The sequence below is a fragment of the Echiichthys vipera genome (genome assembly GCF_963691815.1).
Source record: "Echiichthys vipera genome assembly, chromosome: 16".
NCBI classification, from domain to species: domain Eukaryota; kingdom Metazoa; phylum Chordata; class Actinopteri; order Perciformes; family Trachinidae; genus Echiichthys; species Echiichthys vipera.
Genome location: NC_139841.1, coordinates 21425988 through 21443214, shown reverse-complemented (window position 1 = coordinate 21443214; position 17227 = coordinate 21425988). Strand labels below are relative to the sequence as shown.

General features: G+C 39.0%; 2 protein-coding genes across 2 annotated transcripts; both read left to right on the top strand.

Moving 5' to 3' along the window:
* Window positions 1-1831: 1831 nt before the first annotated feature.
* Window positions 1832-3178, top strand: gng10 (guanine nucleotide binding protein (G protein), gamma 10). The gene is made up of 3 exons (XM_083929503.1): window positions 1832-1963; window positions 2814-2941; window positions 3044-3178. The coding sequence occupies exons 1-2, from the start codon at window positions 1883-1885 to the stop codon at window positions 2937-2939; spliced, it is 207 nt and encodes a 68-aa protein (XP_083785629.1). The 5' UTR covers window positions 1832-1882; the 3' UTR covers window positions 2940-2941; window positions 3044-3178.
* A 2623-nt stretch (window positions 3179-5801) lies between these two features.
* On the top strand, window positions 5802-11486 carry btc (betacellulin, epidermal growth factor family member). The gene is made up of 5 exons (XM_083930084.1): window positions 5802-6052; window positions 6800-6907; window positions 8921-9041; window positions 9169-9315; window positions 10354-11486. Exons 1-5 carry the CDS (start codon window positions 6013-6015, stop codon window positions 10499-10501), a joined length of 564 nt encoding a protein of 187 aa, XP_083786210.1. The 5' UTR covers window positions 5802-6012; the 3' UTR covers window positions 10502-11486.
* The last annotated feature ends 5741 nt before the right edge of the window (window positions 11487-17227 follow it).

Here is a 17227-nt window from a genome sequence, read left to right as displayed (position 1 = left end):
CCGATTGCAAAAGCTTCTTACAGACAATCCAGTTAATCACCTGCGGACCAATGAGGACACACATGCAGGTGGTGTTGTAGTTCATTAGACACGTGGGTACCGATCACCAGGGGGAGGAAAGATGCATTCAAACGCTTCTCGAACAACAGTAATTTCCAGCTGGACTGCAGCACGACGTCTCACAGCACTTTCCGGCAGCTCAGGCAGGCGCATGCGCAGAGCCGTGTAAAGGAAGATGTACTTAGTGTGATTGTGTATAAAGGAATTAACATGAATTAAGTCTCAATAAATAAATAAATGCATAAATAAATAAATAATTAATTTGTGAATAAATAAACAAATAAATAAACACAATCATAAATAATGAATTAAATACTGAAATAAATAAATAAAAATAAAAGCACAAATAAATAAAAACATTAATTAATAAATGCATAAGTAAATAATTAAATACTGAAATAAATAAATAAAAATAAAAGCACAAATAAATAAAAACATTAATTAATAAATGCATAAGTAAATAATTAAATGCTGAAATAAATGAATCAATAAATACATAAATAAATAATTAAATGCTGAAATGAATTAATGAATGAATAAACCAATGCATAAATATATAAATAATGCATAAATAAATAATTAAATGCTAAAATAAATTAATGCATGATAAATAGATGTATAAATAAATAAATTGGACCTCCATCTTCATTAACAAATGGACACAGAAATACAGAAGTAAATACATCTAGGGGAACAAAACTGTAGAATAAATGTAAATCATTTAGTTGTTTTTTTTAAATACTTTTTTTTATGTATTTATTTATGCATTTATCTATTCATTCATTCATGTATTTAAATATTCATTTATTTGTTTTCTTATTGAGATTTGAAGCTTGAATATGTAAGAAAAGTAATGTTAATATTGAATCTTTTCAATAAAAAAAGGTTCTGTGTCGTCCCGCCCTACTGTGCTGTGATTTGTTGGTATCATCGCCTTGAAACTTCACATTTCTGAGGTTTCTGGTTCAAAGTGAGAAATGAGAGAATCAGAAGTGAGAAGTGAGACTCAGTCAAACTTAAACACTACTGTCGGCATTAGCTCCATGGAAGTGGGCGGTGAAATCCCAGTCCTCCAGCCTCAGGCGGACCCAGCTGCCCTGGGTACCTTCATCCGCGCGGACCGGTGTTGTGTCTAACTGAGTTCCCCCTTCGAACAGTGTTTCCCTTTTAATCTGACAGGTAGTATCAGAAGTTCTTGTCCTCTCCTCTCGTCAATCATCTGTCTTCATTATTTACCCTCTTGTGCTCTTTTCCTCTTGTTCCGCTTCCTTTTGTGGCTCCTTTCTTCACTTCCTCTTCCTTCCATCTCCTCACTCTTGTCCTGTTTTTACTCACTTGTCTTCTTCTTCCTCCCACTCTTTCATCTTGTCTCCCCCACCTCTTCCAAACTCTCTCTTTCTGTGGTGCGGTTTAAATTCTGAATTAAGTAAAAATGAAGCTGTGTTTTTCTTCACCGGTGGAAAAATTCACTTTTTGCATCACAAAAATCAAAGAAATGAACAAAAAGCAGCAATGCTAAAGAAAGTAGCTACACTAATAAAATGCCAAAACCTTTATCTTTGTATAAGATACTGTAATAAATCTGAATCCAGCTTCTATTTCACATTCAGTCTAAAGCAATCCTTCATTTGGAGGGCCGTGTTTTTACCTCTCTCCTTCTTTCTTTAGTGAAGTGGACTGAGGTCATTTGGAAAGAAACCCCGCCACTCGTTTCTCCTCCAGCATTTTGCCGCCCATTAGTGCAGAAAGCTCCTGTGTTGAAAGACTGAAGGGGACTTTTTTTTTTCTAAAACAGGGAATTTTTCTCACAATTTGCACCACCATGACCTCTAATTCCAATTTATCCAACATGAGACGGCTGGTAGAACAACTGAAGCTCGAGGCCAGCGTGGAGAGAATCAAGGTAGAGACGGGAAAAGATCATTGTATTATAGATCACAAAGATTCATTTAAACAACGTGAGAGTTTAAGGTGCATTCATTAACTTTTTTTGGATTTGTTACGCACTAGATTACTGTATTAGTTTCAACATCCTACAGTTGATTATGTTGCTTTTATTTAATACAAAAAGTCTATTCATTTCTTGTCTTGTAACAGCATGAATTCACTTGTATGATACTTTATAATGTGACATACGATTTTTTTTAGAATAGGCTACAATAAAAATAATTCACAAGACATTTAACAAATCTCACCGAAAAATAATATTATTATTTCTTTTGTATCAAGTTAATATCCCCTGTCTTTTTCCTATGACCGTCTCTCGTTTTTACTTACGTCCTGTGTATGGTTATGTGATTTTAAGTTATTGTTTCTGTCTTGTTTTGAATTAATTAGTGGTTAATGAATAATGAACTAATTACAAACCATTTATAACAATAACTTTTAGGTTGCCAGGTTGTGGAAAATCCTTCTTAAGCGTCAGACGTGCATTGTCTTTTTTAGTTTGTTAGTTCATTAGGAAGACCCTTTCTTATTAGTAATTCTTTTAAAGAGTCTTTTGTTTCTCTCTTTCTAATACGCTACCAAGTCTGCTTACAAATGAGTTACTAAGTCATTAACAAAGGATCTTCTTAGTGAATTATTAATAACTAAGTGATCAAACAGCCCAGGGGTGCCCTTGATTAATTAAATAGATTCAAATACAAATTGTTTGATGCTGCATGAGCATTAAACTTCTTATTAATGGCTTATAATTGATCAATAAAGGAGGAAATGGGACCATGTAAATATGTCTGTGTTTGTGTTCTCAGGTGTCCCAGGCGGCTGCAGAGCTCCAGCAGTACTGTCTGCAGAACGCAGGCAAAGACGCCCTGCTGGTCGGCGTCCCCACCGGCAGCAACCCCTTCAGAGAACCACGCTCGTGTGCTGTAGTGTGAAGGTCAGCGTCCACAAAGTTTACAGTCTTTATTTGCAAGTAACGCTCATTATTAATGAAGCCTCATTTCAAATGTGGAATAAATAGATTTACACTTTTTTGCAGAGGAGGAAGAAGTGGACACAACTGTGGCATCTCACTCAGAAGAAAGTAATTTAGTTTGCAGCCATTTTATTTAGATGCTTTTTTTATTTTTCCAAATATTTTATTCTGTTATATTACATTGCTATACAGCCGTACATGATTTATGTTTTTAAATAAAATAAATCACTTGTGGAAGCTAAGATGTGTGATCTCTCTTTTCTTTTGGACAGTGGAAGAATCTAATAGTGGTCATCTAAGGATTAAACAGAGCGGATGTTTATAGCCGGACTCTAAATTACGCCTTGGAATCTCTCGCCGTCAGGGCTTCCTGATGTTCAGTCTAAGTTAGGAGCACAGCCAGAGAAAGGAAACTGGGTCTTCCTGTTCAAAACTGCAAAAGAAAGTCAACAGAGAGTCACACTACACACAGCATTTCAGCCTTAAAAGATTTTGGACTTTATTCCCAGGCTCAGGGCTTCGTTAGATAAGAAATAAAGCATGAATCACCAGAGTGTGGGAATAAGATATTAAGAATCATGTTTTATTTCAGGGTGTTTAGTCAATTAAGTCAGTCTCTGTTTATTTTATTTATTTATATTATCTATATACTATATATTTTGCATTAAATGGAACATATATATTTAAAGATAGTCGCCCCAGAAACCGTCTACATCAGCCTAAAAAACGTCTAGCCAGTCATGAGACGGCTCTATGCTTCCTTTTCCTCTCAGTACACTGTTTTCGGGCGAGTCTCAATACATTTGCACACCTCCTTCCCTAACAACCTTTGTGAAAATATACATAGAGCAGGAACAGAATGGGCTGCAGAAAATCAACATTATCTATATGTAAAAAAACAAAAAAAACAACAAAAAACTTTTACACAGAAACAAAAGCAATGAGAAGCTGATTCACTTGAGAACATCAATTTTGTATATTTTTAACTCCAGATAACTGCCAAAATGCAAGTCCCCTTCCCCACTTCCTACCCCTCTACTTCTTCTGACCACATCCATCTTCGACCTTGTCCTTCATATTGATCTCAACTACACAAATGAAAAGGTTTGCAAGTTTGGACGCTGTGCAGGGACCAAATCTGGCTACAAACAGACGGACAGACGGATATAAACACCTGGCAAGGTGTCTCAAGGACCATGTTTTGCCATGATCACACACACACACACACACACACACACACACACACACACACACACACACACACACACACAAAAGTTGAAAGTATAATAGTAATATATCTTGTCCCATAATTCACAAAACTAATATGAGATGGGGCAGGCACCACTATAATAAACAAATAATAATTTCAAAATAAATCACATTATGAGCTTTTGAAAAACTTTAATTACAACATTATCCACATATCATTCCAATCAACTTCCTGCCTACCTCATAAGAACTAATACATGGCAACAGCAGCTAAAAGTGTTGTAATGTGAAAGTTTACTCCTGAGTGTGTCAGTACACCCTGACATCACTGTTGGGTGCAGTCAGACTATGGTGGTGGTTCAGGGGTTTAGGATTTTAGCTGTGGGTTGGAGGTGGTTTAATCATAACTTACCTATCATGTTTCGTTTTAGCGCATGTTACGAAGCGTGTTTTACACAGATAGGATCATAATCAAAAGTGAAATGACATAAACAGTACAATTTTAGGACTCACAGGACAGGAAAAAATATCAAAGAAAAGTGTCAAATTGTGCCATCTGCTGGTCACTTATAGAGAAGAGAAATATTGTAACCCAACCCAGCACAGTGTTTTGGTGTCTCTAACTGATCCAGTAAAGGGCCGCTGTGGCTGCAGGTTTTTATTCCAGCCGAGCAAGAACACACCTGATCCAACAAATCAACTGTGTGAAGGCGATTCAGGTAATTGAGTAAGGTGAGTCAGGTGTGTTTTTGCTTGGTTGGAATGAAAACCTGCAGCCACAGCGGCCCTTTACTGGATCAGTTTGAGACACGATTATAACAATGTAGGGATATCCATTTACAAGTCCTGCATTGAAAATGTTACTGAGGTAAAAGTAAGTAAGTACTATCAGCAAAATGTACTCGAAGTTTTAGAAAAAAGGCCCATGTGAGTGTTATACTATTATAAGACTGATGCATTTTACTGTATCAGTGTTTTTACATTGTTAAATCTGTTAATAAAATGTTTTGTTTGTACAGTCTGTAACGTCATTTTCAACTATAGCTTTAAGATAAATGCATTGGAGTAGAAAGTACAATTCCTACCTTCCGAAATGTAGTGTGGTATAAAATTGAGAAACTCAACTAAAGTAGTAAAGTATTAGTTAGTAGCCATTTGCACTGTCACATTTAAATGTTCTTCCAGATTCATACCCTGCAGTCTAGACCAACAAGAACTCCAGATGCTGTCGCAGTATGTTGCAGTGTCTGATTTTGGGCCATTGAACCTGCAAAACTCTGGTCATATATTTGCTTCTTCCTCCAAAAGACAACGCAATGGAAAACATAAAAGGACCCTAAAGTGCTCGGCTATAATGGCTGCTGTTTGTCAATGAGCTTTACCACCTGTTGCTTCATTCGTAAGAAAAAGAAAGCCAGGAATAAAGGTGCCGCTTGTTCTCTGAGGAGGAAATAACCTGCATAGCTTGAATGGAGTCGTATTCTCCTTTAAAGGTGTGGGCGGGGAGCAGAGAGCAGAGTTGGGTTTCAGTGCCACCCCTTTTTTTCTATTCTCACACACACTGTAGTGCAGTCCAGTCATGGTCCAGAGAGGGCTGTGTGTGTGTTTACTTTGGTCATAGCCTCAAGCTCTCCTGGATGACTATGAACCGAACTGGCATCAATGACAGACCACAATACGACACGCGACTGGGGAACTTCCACAGCTTGTCCACACCTTTTTCAAAGGTCATCGACCTCTGAGAAAGGGTCCAGTTTCATCTCAGTGTGTCAGTGATACTGAGCTTTAATGTATCGGATGATCGCTTTTAATCAAGTCAGGAGATGGCCCAGGTGTACAGACTCTACGTAGGCATAGTGACAGGTAAGAGCTACTGTTGTTTTAACCTGTTCACCTCTCCTACTTATTGTAAACAGAAGACTGGTTTTAAAATTATCTCAGACAGCACATGATGTTTACATATAATTATTATTTTTCAACATGGTGATGTTATTCTTTAGGGATGTACATGAGTTGGCATTGTTTTGGCTGTTGGCACACCTTTTCATCCTACATGTGCCTTCAACCTAATGCAGGTTTGAAGACAGTGCTCTTACTGCTGAGCTATATTTGTACAGTAGACTTCAGTGTTGGTTAATGATTGCACGAATATACCAGCCATATATCCTCTGTGATTAGTGGTCATTGTCAAAACAGGCTTCCCTAACGTGGATTTTAATATGCCATTTCACTATCCTCTTATATGTATAGGTTTACACCATATGTGGTAAGCGTTGTGTGTGCTCTAAGAGTGACCAGGGAAGTTTATTTAGTTTTTTGTTTAAAGCCGTAAAAGTGCGTGTGTGAGAGAGAGGTGGGCGTAAACAAGAGAAATCTCCTACCCTAAAAGGCTGGCTGGCATCATGACTCAGCAGCTATTCTTTAATAACTCTAATTGTGCTCATGTGTGTGTTTTACCTGCCATCTCTTATGTAGACCCTACATTTTCTGTGGAATGGAGTGGTAAAAGATTGGTTAAAATGTTTGCACAGTTGTGCACGTGCATATATTTGTTTGTTGTGAGTGTGTGCGTGTGTGTGATCGGCTTTTTGTTTGTGTTTCTGGCTGCAGCACTGGCCTTATGCAAATACTCCCTGGCAGAATGGAATGCCACAGAAGAGGCTGCCAATCGAACTGTGTCCCACTGTCATCACCATGGCAACAGAGACAATTGCACAGGTAGATTTGGACGGGCGGCGAGGGGGGCAGGGCCTCGTGTCATAAATGGTTGCTTTGAAGTTTTAAGGTGGAGGTTTTAATGGAAGAATGAGCACAGATGTGGGTGTAAACATGCAAATGAACCTGCACATGCAAACACTTTAACAGTGAGAAAAATGAGGCAGTTGACTGTGGAGGAGACATGTTTCAGCATAGATATCTATGAATTTCAGGCTGTCCCGAGAGCTGAGAAGTATGGATGTTAGCCACTTTATGTCCTTATATATTCACTGCAGTGCACAGGATCTACCAACTCTGCTGAGTATTTGTTGTAATGACATCAATATGTAGCCTACTTGTAATTGCATCAAAGGAAAACAACAATATCTTTTCACTATGACACTTGATTTGCCCCTTTATCAAAACTCACTTTTTAAAAAAAGGAATAGTTCAACATTTCGAGTCATGCTTCTCTGGTTTTATTGCCTGAGAGTTAGATGAGAAAATGATACCACTCTCCTGTCTGTAATGTTACACTAAATGTGAACCTACAATCACTAGAAAGACGGTAAACAGGTAAATCCACTCAACTGCCTCTAAAGCCACAACGTGTCATTTTTACAGTAGTGTGGTTTTTGTACAGATTCAAATCAGACATAGGCCTAACATTGTAATTATTTAGCTTATGTGTTAGTAGAAGTTTTTATTCCTCTCAGGCTAAATGTTTCCCTAAATAAACTAAGCTAACAAACCACTCAACCCCCAAAACCAAAATTTAGAATCTTTAGACTTTTTAAACAGATAAAACAAATGAAACATAACATGTTGTTACTTATTGTATAGGTTCTGATGGACTAGTTGTTTCCGCCATTAAGCTAAACTGAACTAACCAAGAATAGCTCTGTGTTTAACGAGCAGACATTAGTGGCATCAATCTTTTCAACTCTCGTCAAAACAAATTTTCCAAACTAAACATTTGAACTTTGTAACTGGATATTTACCTTTTCAAAACTTGTGACAGCAGACCGGATCTCGTTTCAGCAAACAAATGAAGAGCTCTCACTGATGTCACCTGAACAGCAGTATTCTTTTACAAGCTCATTTTCAACGATAATAGGCTGTAAAGATAGCGGCAGCCTCTAGTATAAGATGCACTGGACCCATTTGTAGCTGGGGGTCAGAAGTTCAACATTATGGCCCACTAGCAGCTGTGTTAGGGAGAGAGAGAAGAGGGGGAGGAGACAGATATGGAGAATGGGAATTTAAACTTTATCCAACCTTAGCATGTGTTTCATGTAGGAATATGAATAATTGAGACACGTGGTTAATGAGACCTGGATGACACTAGGCTTTTCCTGGCAATGATTCATCGAGACTCCTCTATGGATCATATTGCAAACAGTCTATTAATACCATCAGTCCATGCCAGAAGGTGACGTTGTAAGTCAAAGAAGCAAGCTGACAGAACGTGACACAGTTACAGAAATAGTTCGACATTGAAGAGAGTTAGATGAGGAAATTAATGCCACCCTAATGTCTGTGCACTCAAAATTAAAATAAAGACAGCTGCTGGTTAGCTAACCTTAGCTTTACGCGGGAAATAGCCGGCCTGCAAAAGAATGAAAAATGTCTATGCTAACGCGTGTAAGCTAGCTAACTGGCATTTCTCATTTGTTTGGTTGTCAGTTAAGGAGGGAGTTGAGTGGTGATGAGCTCACCTGCTGCTGGTTATATATTTAACATAGCGATGTGGTAAATACGGCTACAGCCAGGGGACGGTTAGCTTAGCCGAACAAAAAGACTGGAAACAGGAGAAAAGAGCTGGGCTGTAACGTTTGAATTAGCGTTAGATTTTGTTACATCCAAACAGAGCCAAGCTAGCCGTTTCCGTTGTTCTCCAAAATATCACTAACTATTCCCCTGAACACAATATATATCATAGGAGAAAACTTCCATTGTTCATATACTGATGATGAATTATCTGACACAGTCCTCCTGAAACTAATTTTAAATGTTGTCCTTTCATTTCTCAAGGAGACACAACAGATACAGGGCAGTGGGGTGGCCACTTCTCAAAATGTCCCGAGGAACTCACATACTACTGCATCCACGGGGAGTGCCGTTACATTAAAGAACAGAAGACGCCGTCTTGCAGGTGAGAGACGTCTTCTTCAAAAAGATAGATAATAGTGGCTGAGAAAGGTGTAGCTACTAAGAGGCAGCAGCATTGTTTTATTGTCTGTTTAAAACAAAAAGAAAGTCTCTCTTTTTCTTTGTCTCAGGTGTCAGCGTGGTTACATTGGCTCCAGGTGTGAGTACCTGGACCTTGACTGGCGGATAGGAGAGAAAAGACAAATCATAATCGCCTGCGTGATCGCAGGGCTCGTTTTCCTCATTGTCGTCATCGTATTCATCTGCATGTGTTCACAGTAAGCTTTTGTGATAGTGCAACAGAAAAAATATGATTAATCAAGTATTAAATGCACTTAAAGAAATAGACGTTTAGGGAAATATGCTTATTCCCTGTCTTGCTGAGAGTTAAAAGAGAAGACTGGTGCCACACTTGAGCCAGGAGACGGTTCATTTAGCAGAAATGGTGCGATCCAGTTGAACTGGGAAGTTTCAAGTTTCAACTGGATGCCCTACAAAGTCAGATTTTCTAACTAGTAAAGTCAGAAGAACCTCACCAACCCCGATATCACAAACCAACATGGTTATTCCCAGCACCAACAGTCTGTCTTATATGTGACTCAATAAATCATACACACAGTACTGTCTGTGTGTATTTTTGTTTATAGATAAGTCTCCATTGGGTTTGTACGTGCAAAATACAGCATAATGCGTTATTATCAACGTCAACATTTTCAATAAACATATTTTCATGTTACTAAACATAAAGACATGTGACTCTCTTTTGTTTTTTTCTAATACTAGCATAGGTTACCCTTGAGCTTTGGGCTAGAATCGGACAGTCAGAGGCACAATTCAGCACGGCTGCAACTTCAGTTGTAAATAGTTTTTTAACCAGAATCAAAAATGTAATTCCTTTTTTAGTCTTTATGCTAAGCTAAGCTAACCGGCTGCTGACTCTAGCGTCATATTTAGTTCACAGATTTCTCATCTAACTCTCAGCAAGTCTCTCCGACAAAGTGCAGTAACTACAAAATCACTAATAACAGGACTTCTGCACAATTTTGGGCCTGAAAGCTTGGATGTTAAGATTTATTTGGATAAAAATTATTAAATGGCAAACTAGTAAACCATAATCCATCATCAGTTTGTCAAATATTAATTTGTCTGGACAATAAACAAACTTCAAAGACATTTTTTTACCTTAATTTTTTGCGTAGTTACTGCACTTAGGCTTTGCAGGGCAGCAGTGTTTAATTTACTAGGTTAACTTTTACTAAAACACAACTTTTATCCATTACTGCTGCAAATAAATATTATAACATGTTGTCTGTCAGTCGTAGGTGGAGACTGTGTTGGCGAAGAGGAAGACGAAGGGAAGAACCGAGGAACGGGACGGAGAAGCTCAGCATGATGGACACCAGCGGCACACACACAACCTTAACAGCAGACTCAACAGAGCTACCACACACCAACACAGTATGAGAAGTGTGTGTGCGACACGACCGCGAGTCGGGGAATTGTTTGGACATGAGGGATTTTTGCCCTTCATGTGACAGCTGCTGTCTTTTGTCTCACAGTGACGGCAGCGTGCCTCTGTGCAGGAGAGGACTGAGGCCTGCTCAAAGGAGGTGGAACATTTCTAGAAAGGCTGCATTAGATCAGGCAGGAGAGCAGGAATTTGTACCTTTCTATTGAAGGTCAGCCTTGTCTGAAACTTTGATGAAGCTTCAGACCAAAGAAGATGATAAACACAAGTTGGAGACGAGAGTTCAGCTTGTTGTGTGTTGGCAAGAATGTTTTTTTTTCCAATGCTGTGGAGCAACAGGCGCTTCTAGCCTTTCCCTTCACTATGCTGACTGCACAGAGCTAAATTAGTTGTTGCTATATTGGAAAAAGCTCTGACAGCAGCTGATGACGATGATAAGTTGATCAGGTTATTGTGCAATGTGGGAGACATTGAAAAACGAGCGCAAATGGACTGTGAGAAGTTAATACACTCCATTGTCTCGTGCATAAATCATAATCTGTACAGAAATATCTAATATAACAAATACCAGCAGCTACACAACACCATTTCAGCGAGCTCTATCCTTATGTCATGTTGTTTCTGCTTTGTTTACTGCTGGTAAACTATTGATATACATCACAAAATCAACAGTTATCATCAATTATTACTCTGTACAGAATGTCTCTATGTAAACTCACACAGAATATTGTTACTCATCAACATTAGCAATGCAAGAAGAGCCTTTTATACGCGAAAAAAGGTTGCAGTTCTGGACTCCCGGGTTGGTAGGCGGACAAGGAGAACTTGTGCTGGAGGCTTTTTTGAACTATTTGGAGCCGAGCACTCTCCGAGCTACAGAGGCAGCCTGTGTGTGGAGGCTCAACTGAGGTGAAAGTGCTCCACTGTATGAGACCGTTTCTAAACTGCGGGCCTTTCACTGGGTTTTTTTAAACACGTATCTGTGTGTGCATTAACTCTGCACCTAAATGTAGAATGTTGGGAATAAACGCTGAGTCAGTGAAGTCTGCTCCTCATGTCTCTATGTCACCTATCGATAAATATGTCTAATATATGTCCATTTAGAAGTCCCATATTGTAAAAAGGGAGATTTACATGTCTTTTTTCATTATAAAGCGGGTCAATGTGCGATATAAATACTGTGAAAGAATCAAAACGCTCAATCCATCGAGAAATGCACACATTATTCAAACACTGTCTTTACAAGAGCCGTCAGGACTTCTCTACAGTTGTGATGTCACAAATATACTATATATAGGTAGAAAGTCCTGCTACAGTGCTGTGACAATCATTCCCCGGCTGCAATGATGGTGCAGAGATAAAGAGAGCGCATAGACCCCGAAATGCTGACCGATCAGAGCAGACTGGGCTTTATTGGGAAGGGGGTATAAAGAGACAGGCGCTAAGACAGAGCGTTTCAGACAGAGGGTGAATATAGGTATCCAGCTATTAAGTCTGACGTAACACCCTTTCAAAATATGATTTACGAATCCAAACGCTCCGTTGAAACAAAACAGACAACAATGGCCGAACATGTAAACAATTACGATCACCTCTTTCGTCAGTAACACATCTTTTATATAGATGAGAAAGAGGTAAAATGACAATCACGTTGTTTTTTAAAAACTCAGATCTGTTCAAACAACGGGGAACAGGGCACTGCCGCGTTGTAGAAATACGAGGCTTGGAGCCACAAATCATAGTTTGAAATGGCGTTACGTCACGTTTTAACAGCCGGATATTCAGACAGATAGTATGAGAAATATGATGTGTTTTTTTTTAACATAAAAGCATGTAAACATGTTCTATTACAAACTCAAAATACACGTATGGACCTTAAAATGAGCATGATATGTCCCCTTAAATTATTTCAACACAACTGATAAAATCTATTGGAATGAAACTCACATTATGTAGTGTTTCATGTGAAATGTTACACTATGTCACATAGTGTTTCATGAGAAATGTTACGCTATGTCACATAGTGTTTCATGAGAAATGTTACACTATGTCACATAGTGTTTCATGAGAAATGTTACGCTATGTTACATAGTGTTTCATGAGAAAACCTGTTTCGTTCTTATCGCTGATCGATAAGATGAAGTTTACAAGAACAGTGCTGACTTTCACTCTGTCACAGATAAACATCTTCACGACCCACTCGTCCCAGTTTAAATTCTAGACGTTTAATTAAACACATGCATTGTTTACAAAATTATTACATAAACAAATGTGCAAGGCATGCTCAGCTTGAGTAAGGATTATGCTCCCTTTCATGTGATCGTACTTTATAGTTTTATTGTGTTGTTGTGTTTCTATGGGGCTGTATTACCAGCTGGAGTCAACAGTGACATGTCGCAGGAGCCAACAAATTCCAGTGTGAGGGTGTGAACATAATACAGTATCGTCCTGGGACACAATGTGAATTAATCTCGTTGGCACAAGGAAATGATTTTGTATCTGACTTTGTCCTTGGTTCTAACAATGTTTCAAATGTCATGTCAGGAAGAAAAGAAGAAGCTAAAGCTGTTTGTCCCTTATCCAAATATTTAAGGAAGGAAAAGTCATTTAAAGGAGTAATTTGACCTATTTTGGAAATATGCTCAATGTCTTCCTTGCTGAATGTCAGACGAGAAGATCAACGCTACTCTTGTGTCTGCAGGTGGCTGATATGCTGCCTTTCACTATACAGACAGGATTCATCTAGCAGTCAGCAAGAAAGAGAACATTTATATCCCAGAAGGTCAAACTTCTATAATGTTGGATGTATTGTTTGTTTGTCAGGGTTTTAGTGTTGTGTTCCTTTGGAGAAAAAAAAATCTCTTTTTTCGGCCTTGACCTGCCAGAACTACGTGGTCTCATGGGAGGGCGTATAAATAGCACGCCACTTTTAATGACTTTTCGCGTGCATGTCTACGCATATTAAGCTTTTCGCGTGTCATTTAACGCCCGTTGTTCCCCATACACTTCTATTGTGAGCTTTTCGCGTGTCATTTAACGCCCGTCATTTCAGCCATCTTTCACATGAAATATTGATTTAAAAAATACCCTCTGACAGAAAGCTCCACCACTTCGTATTTCTCCGCCAACTTGCGGAGAAATACGAACACATGGGTTTTCCCCCAATGACATTTGTGCGTCAAATGACAACGCCATCTCTGCACAATACAAGTCAATTGAGACTAAATGGCGTGAAATGACACGCAAAAATCATGAAGTGCGTTGTAATTATACACGAGATGGCTTGAGAAATAGCGTGTCATTCAAACGCCTTTTGGTGATACCAGGCTGGCCAGAATGTAATCCTTTAAAAAACAGTTGGGTGTTATTTTATGTGTCAACCTTTATTCGTTTCACAAAGGCAGAGAACTGTCTTGACTGATGTGTGCTTGTTTTCTGTTGATGTGATTTGCTTCGCCTCAGAATAGAAAGACTTAACCAATTTCAAAAATACATACCGAGGCAACAATGGAGTTGAGTGTAAGGAGAATGGATTAAAAATGTACCGAATACACTGAAAACACTCCTCACAAGAAGTGAGAACTGCTTACACTACAGGCTACAGTCTCATACTCGAGACCATCTATTCTCTGCTGTTTACAGTGAAGGTGTCAGGATCTTTGACCCAATTTCAGGTGGCCTGTGTGCCCGGCTGTCTTCAAAAGAATGACAACTGAGGAACGGCAGAGTTTCTATATGAGGGGTGTGTCTGCAGGCTGATAAGAGAGACAGATACAAGCCAAACTGTAGTAGATGTTTGAATTGGAGCGGGCATGCATTAAAAAATCTCTGTCTTAAACTTGTTCTTCTTCGGGAGACTGAGTGGACCTTGGATGAAGTGTAGTTGTGACCGCAGGGTTCATTCAATGCAGTTTTCACACTGAATGCTTGCGGCTCCATCTGTTCTCCTCTGGTATGTGTAAAAGCTGGCGGCTCCAACAGCTGTGTCCACCAAACAGTCTCACCACAAAGGGTTGGGTCAGGCAGTGTTGTATGAAATCAGCCTGTGTGTGTGTGTGTGTGTGTGTGTGTGTGTGTGTGTGTGTGTGTGTGTGTGTGTGTGTGTGTGTGTGTGTGTGTGTGTGTGTGTGTGTGTGTGTGTGTGTGTGTGTGTGTGTGTGTGTGTGCACGCGCGCGCAGTTTTGTAGTTTGCATGAACAACACTGGAGGTCAGCAGAATCACAACTTTGATGCAACAAAGTACAATTTGAAAGCACTTTACTTCAATTACTTTAGTATTATTACTTTAGTACTTCCAATGCATGCTACTCTACTTATCTAGTAGTACATTTATCTGACTGCTAGAGTTTCTAGTTACTTTTAGAAACCTAAAATGAACATATTAATGATGATGCATTTGGGCCACATGGGGGAATCGATATACCAACAAATATCCTCATATTTTTGCTCATATTCACGATTTATTTCTGGGACTCAACAAGGTTTTCTCATTTTGCTCTTATCTCAGGTAAGAGAGTTTCACAATTGGCCAAAAGGAACCTTAAGTTAAAAATTTGAGGAACATAAAATAATGCATGGATATAAAATAATCAAGTGTAGATTATTATATATTATTATATTTATGTATTAGGATACTATATCTTTTAGTTAGTTTAGTTAGTTAGTTCGTTTATTTTCCCTGTAATTGGGTTAATTTTACTACTGTTCTTCTTGCAACCTTTTTTTGGTGGCATATCTCCAGTTCTTGTTCTTGTGTTTGCACACTGATCAACAACTGCCCTTATTTAGTGTTTAGGGGACATTACCATATGCTAATAAAAACGCACAATCAAGTGAGATTCATCTTTCAGCTCATTTGGGTGGGAGCAGATTTGGATGGTGTGGGTGGTATCTGGAGTTGTGTTCTCTTATTTATTTTTTTCTCTGAACAGAAAAAGAAGAGAAAATTTAAAAGAAAATAGGTAGATTTGAATTACTATAGAGACTAAATGTGCTCAAGTGAGTAGCTTTATTGTGTTGAGAGTTTGGAGATAAAAGTAATCAAAAAGAAACAATAACACTTAATCTGGCTCTGAACCACTTTGATTGGCTCCTCACCCACTAGCTGCGGCAAGTGGGTGAGGAATAAATCTTTGTAAGTAGAAGTGTATTCTCCGCATCTGTATAGTGCACTGCGCTTACAGGCTCAATTCCTTATTAATGTGCTCAGCATTCAATACATGTGCGATGTGAAAAATGAGTCAGGGTATTGAATGTTGTGGACACATTTAAATGGGAATTAATGGTGGAAAAATGACATTTTGCAGGGCAACAGACCCACACATTAAAGATTTTGAGTTAAAAACCTGTCACACAGAAATTGCAAGTCATTTGTATTGAAGGATTCTTAAATGATGCGTTTTTAACTAAAAGTTATATTTACACTAAAAGGGAAACTCCAATCTTCTTACATGTCAAAGTCTGTTTTGAGGTTTTGAAGAGTGGGTGAATACTGTATGTGTGAAAATCCTTTTGAGGCTCCGGAGGAAACTGCAGACTTTAATTAAAAATCCTTTTCACTTTATATATTTTTTTTGTTTCAAAGCGTTTGTCATCCAGATCCTGTGTGTGTATCCTTGACGACATTCAACTGTAACGGTGGAGATTTTTTTATGCAGTAACAAATGTATACATATATGTCTCATAAATTATGGGTCCGGCAACGTGCATGCCCAACGCAGTACATAATTAGTCTGTAATGACTCTAATAGAGCCGACTAGTAAAATCATTTGGATCTAATTTACTATGCCAGTGTGTGTGTGTGTGTGTGTGTGTGTGTGTGTGTGTGTGTGTGTGTGTGAGAGAGAGAGAGAGAGAGAGAGAGAGAGAGAGAGAGAGAGAGAGAGAGAGAGAGAGAGAGAGAGAGAGACAGAGAGAGAGAGAGAGAGAGAGAGACAGAGACAGAGACAGAGAGAGAGACAGAGAGAGAGAGAGAGAGAGAGAGAGAGAGAGAGAGATTGTCAGTAAGGCTGTAATTCCACAGTCCATTCAGCTGGTTTAGGAAAAACAAATTAAATGTACTGTGTGTGTGTGTGTGTAGAGAGAGAGAGAGAGAGAGAGAGAGAGAGAGAGAGAGAGAGAGAGAGAGAGAGAGAGAGAGAGAGAGAGAGAGAGAGAGACAGAGAGAGAGAGAGAGAGAGAGAGAGAGAGAGACAGAGACAGAGACAGAGACAGAGAGACAGAGAGAGAGACAGAGAGAGAGACAGAGAGAGAGAGAGAGAGAGAGAGATTGTCAGTAAGGCTGTAATTCCACTTAGTCCATTCAGCTGGTTTAGGAAAAACAAATTAAATGTACTACTGTTTTATACGTAACCCATGATATTTATCGTTTTTCTCCACATGAAATGAAATGAATAGTCAAAAGGATTTTTATTTTCCTAATAGCATCCATTCAGCACCAAGGACAGCGCCAGTCTGCGCCTGAGCGTCAGGACGCGTGTTCGCGGTTGGAGAGCTCGGACGCGCACAGAGGAAACATCTCACTGCAAGGCGGAAACCTTATGATGAGGTCTGTCACCGGTCAGGGGTACGCAGCAGTTATTTCTGTTTATTTCGGTTCACAGAAAACCTACAGGGTTTAGATGTTGTTGAAGTAACGCGGGTTCTGGCACAAGAACCTGAAATCCAAAGGTCTGGACCGAGGCATGACTTTAGGAAACATCCTCGGGGATTAAAGTTCAAG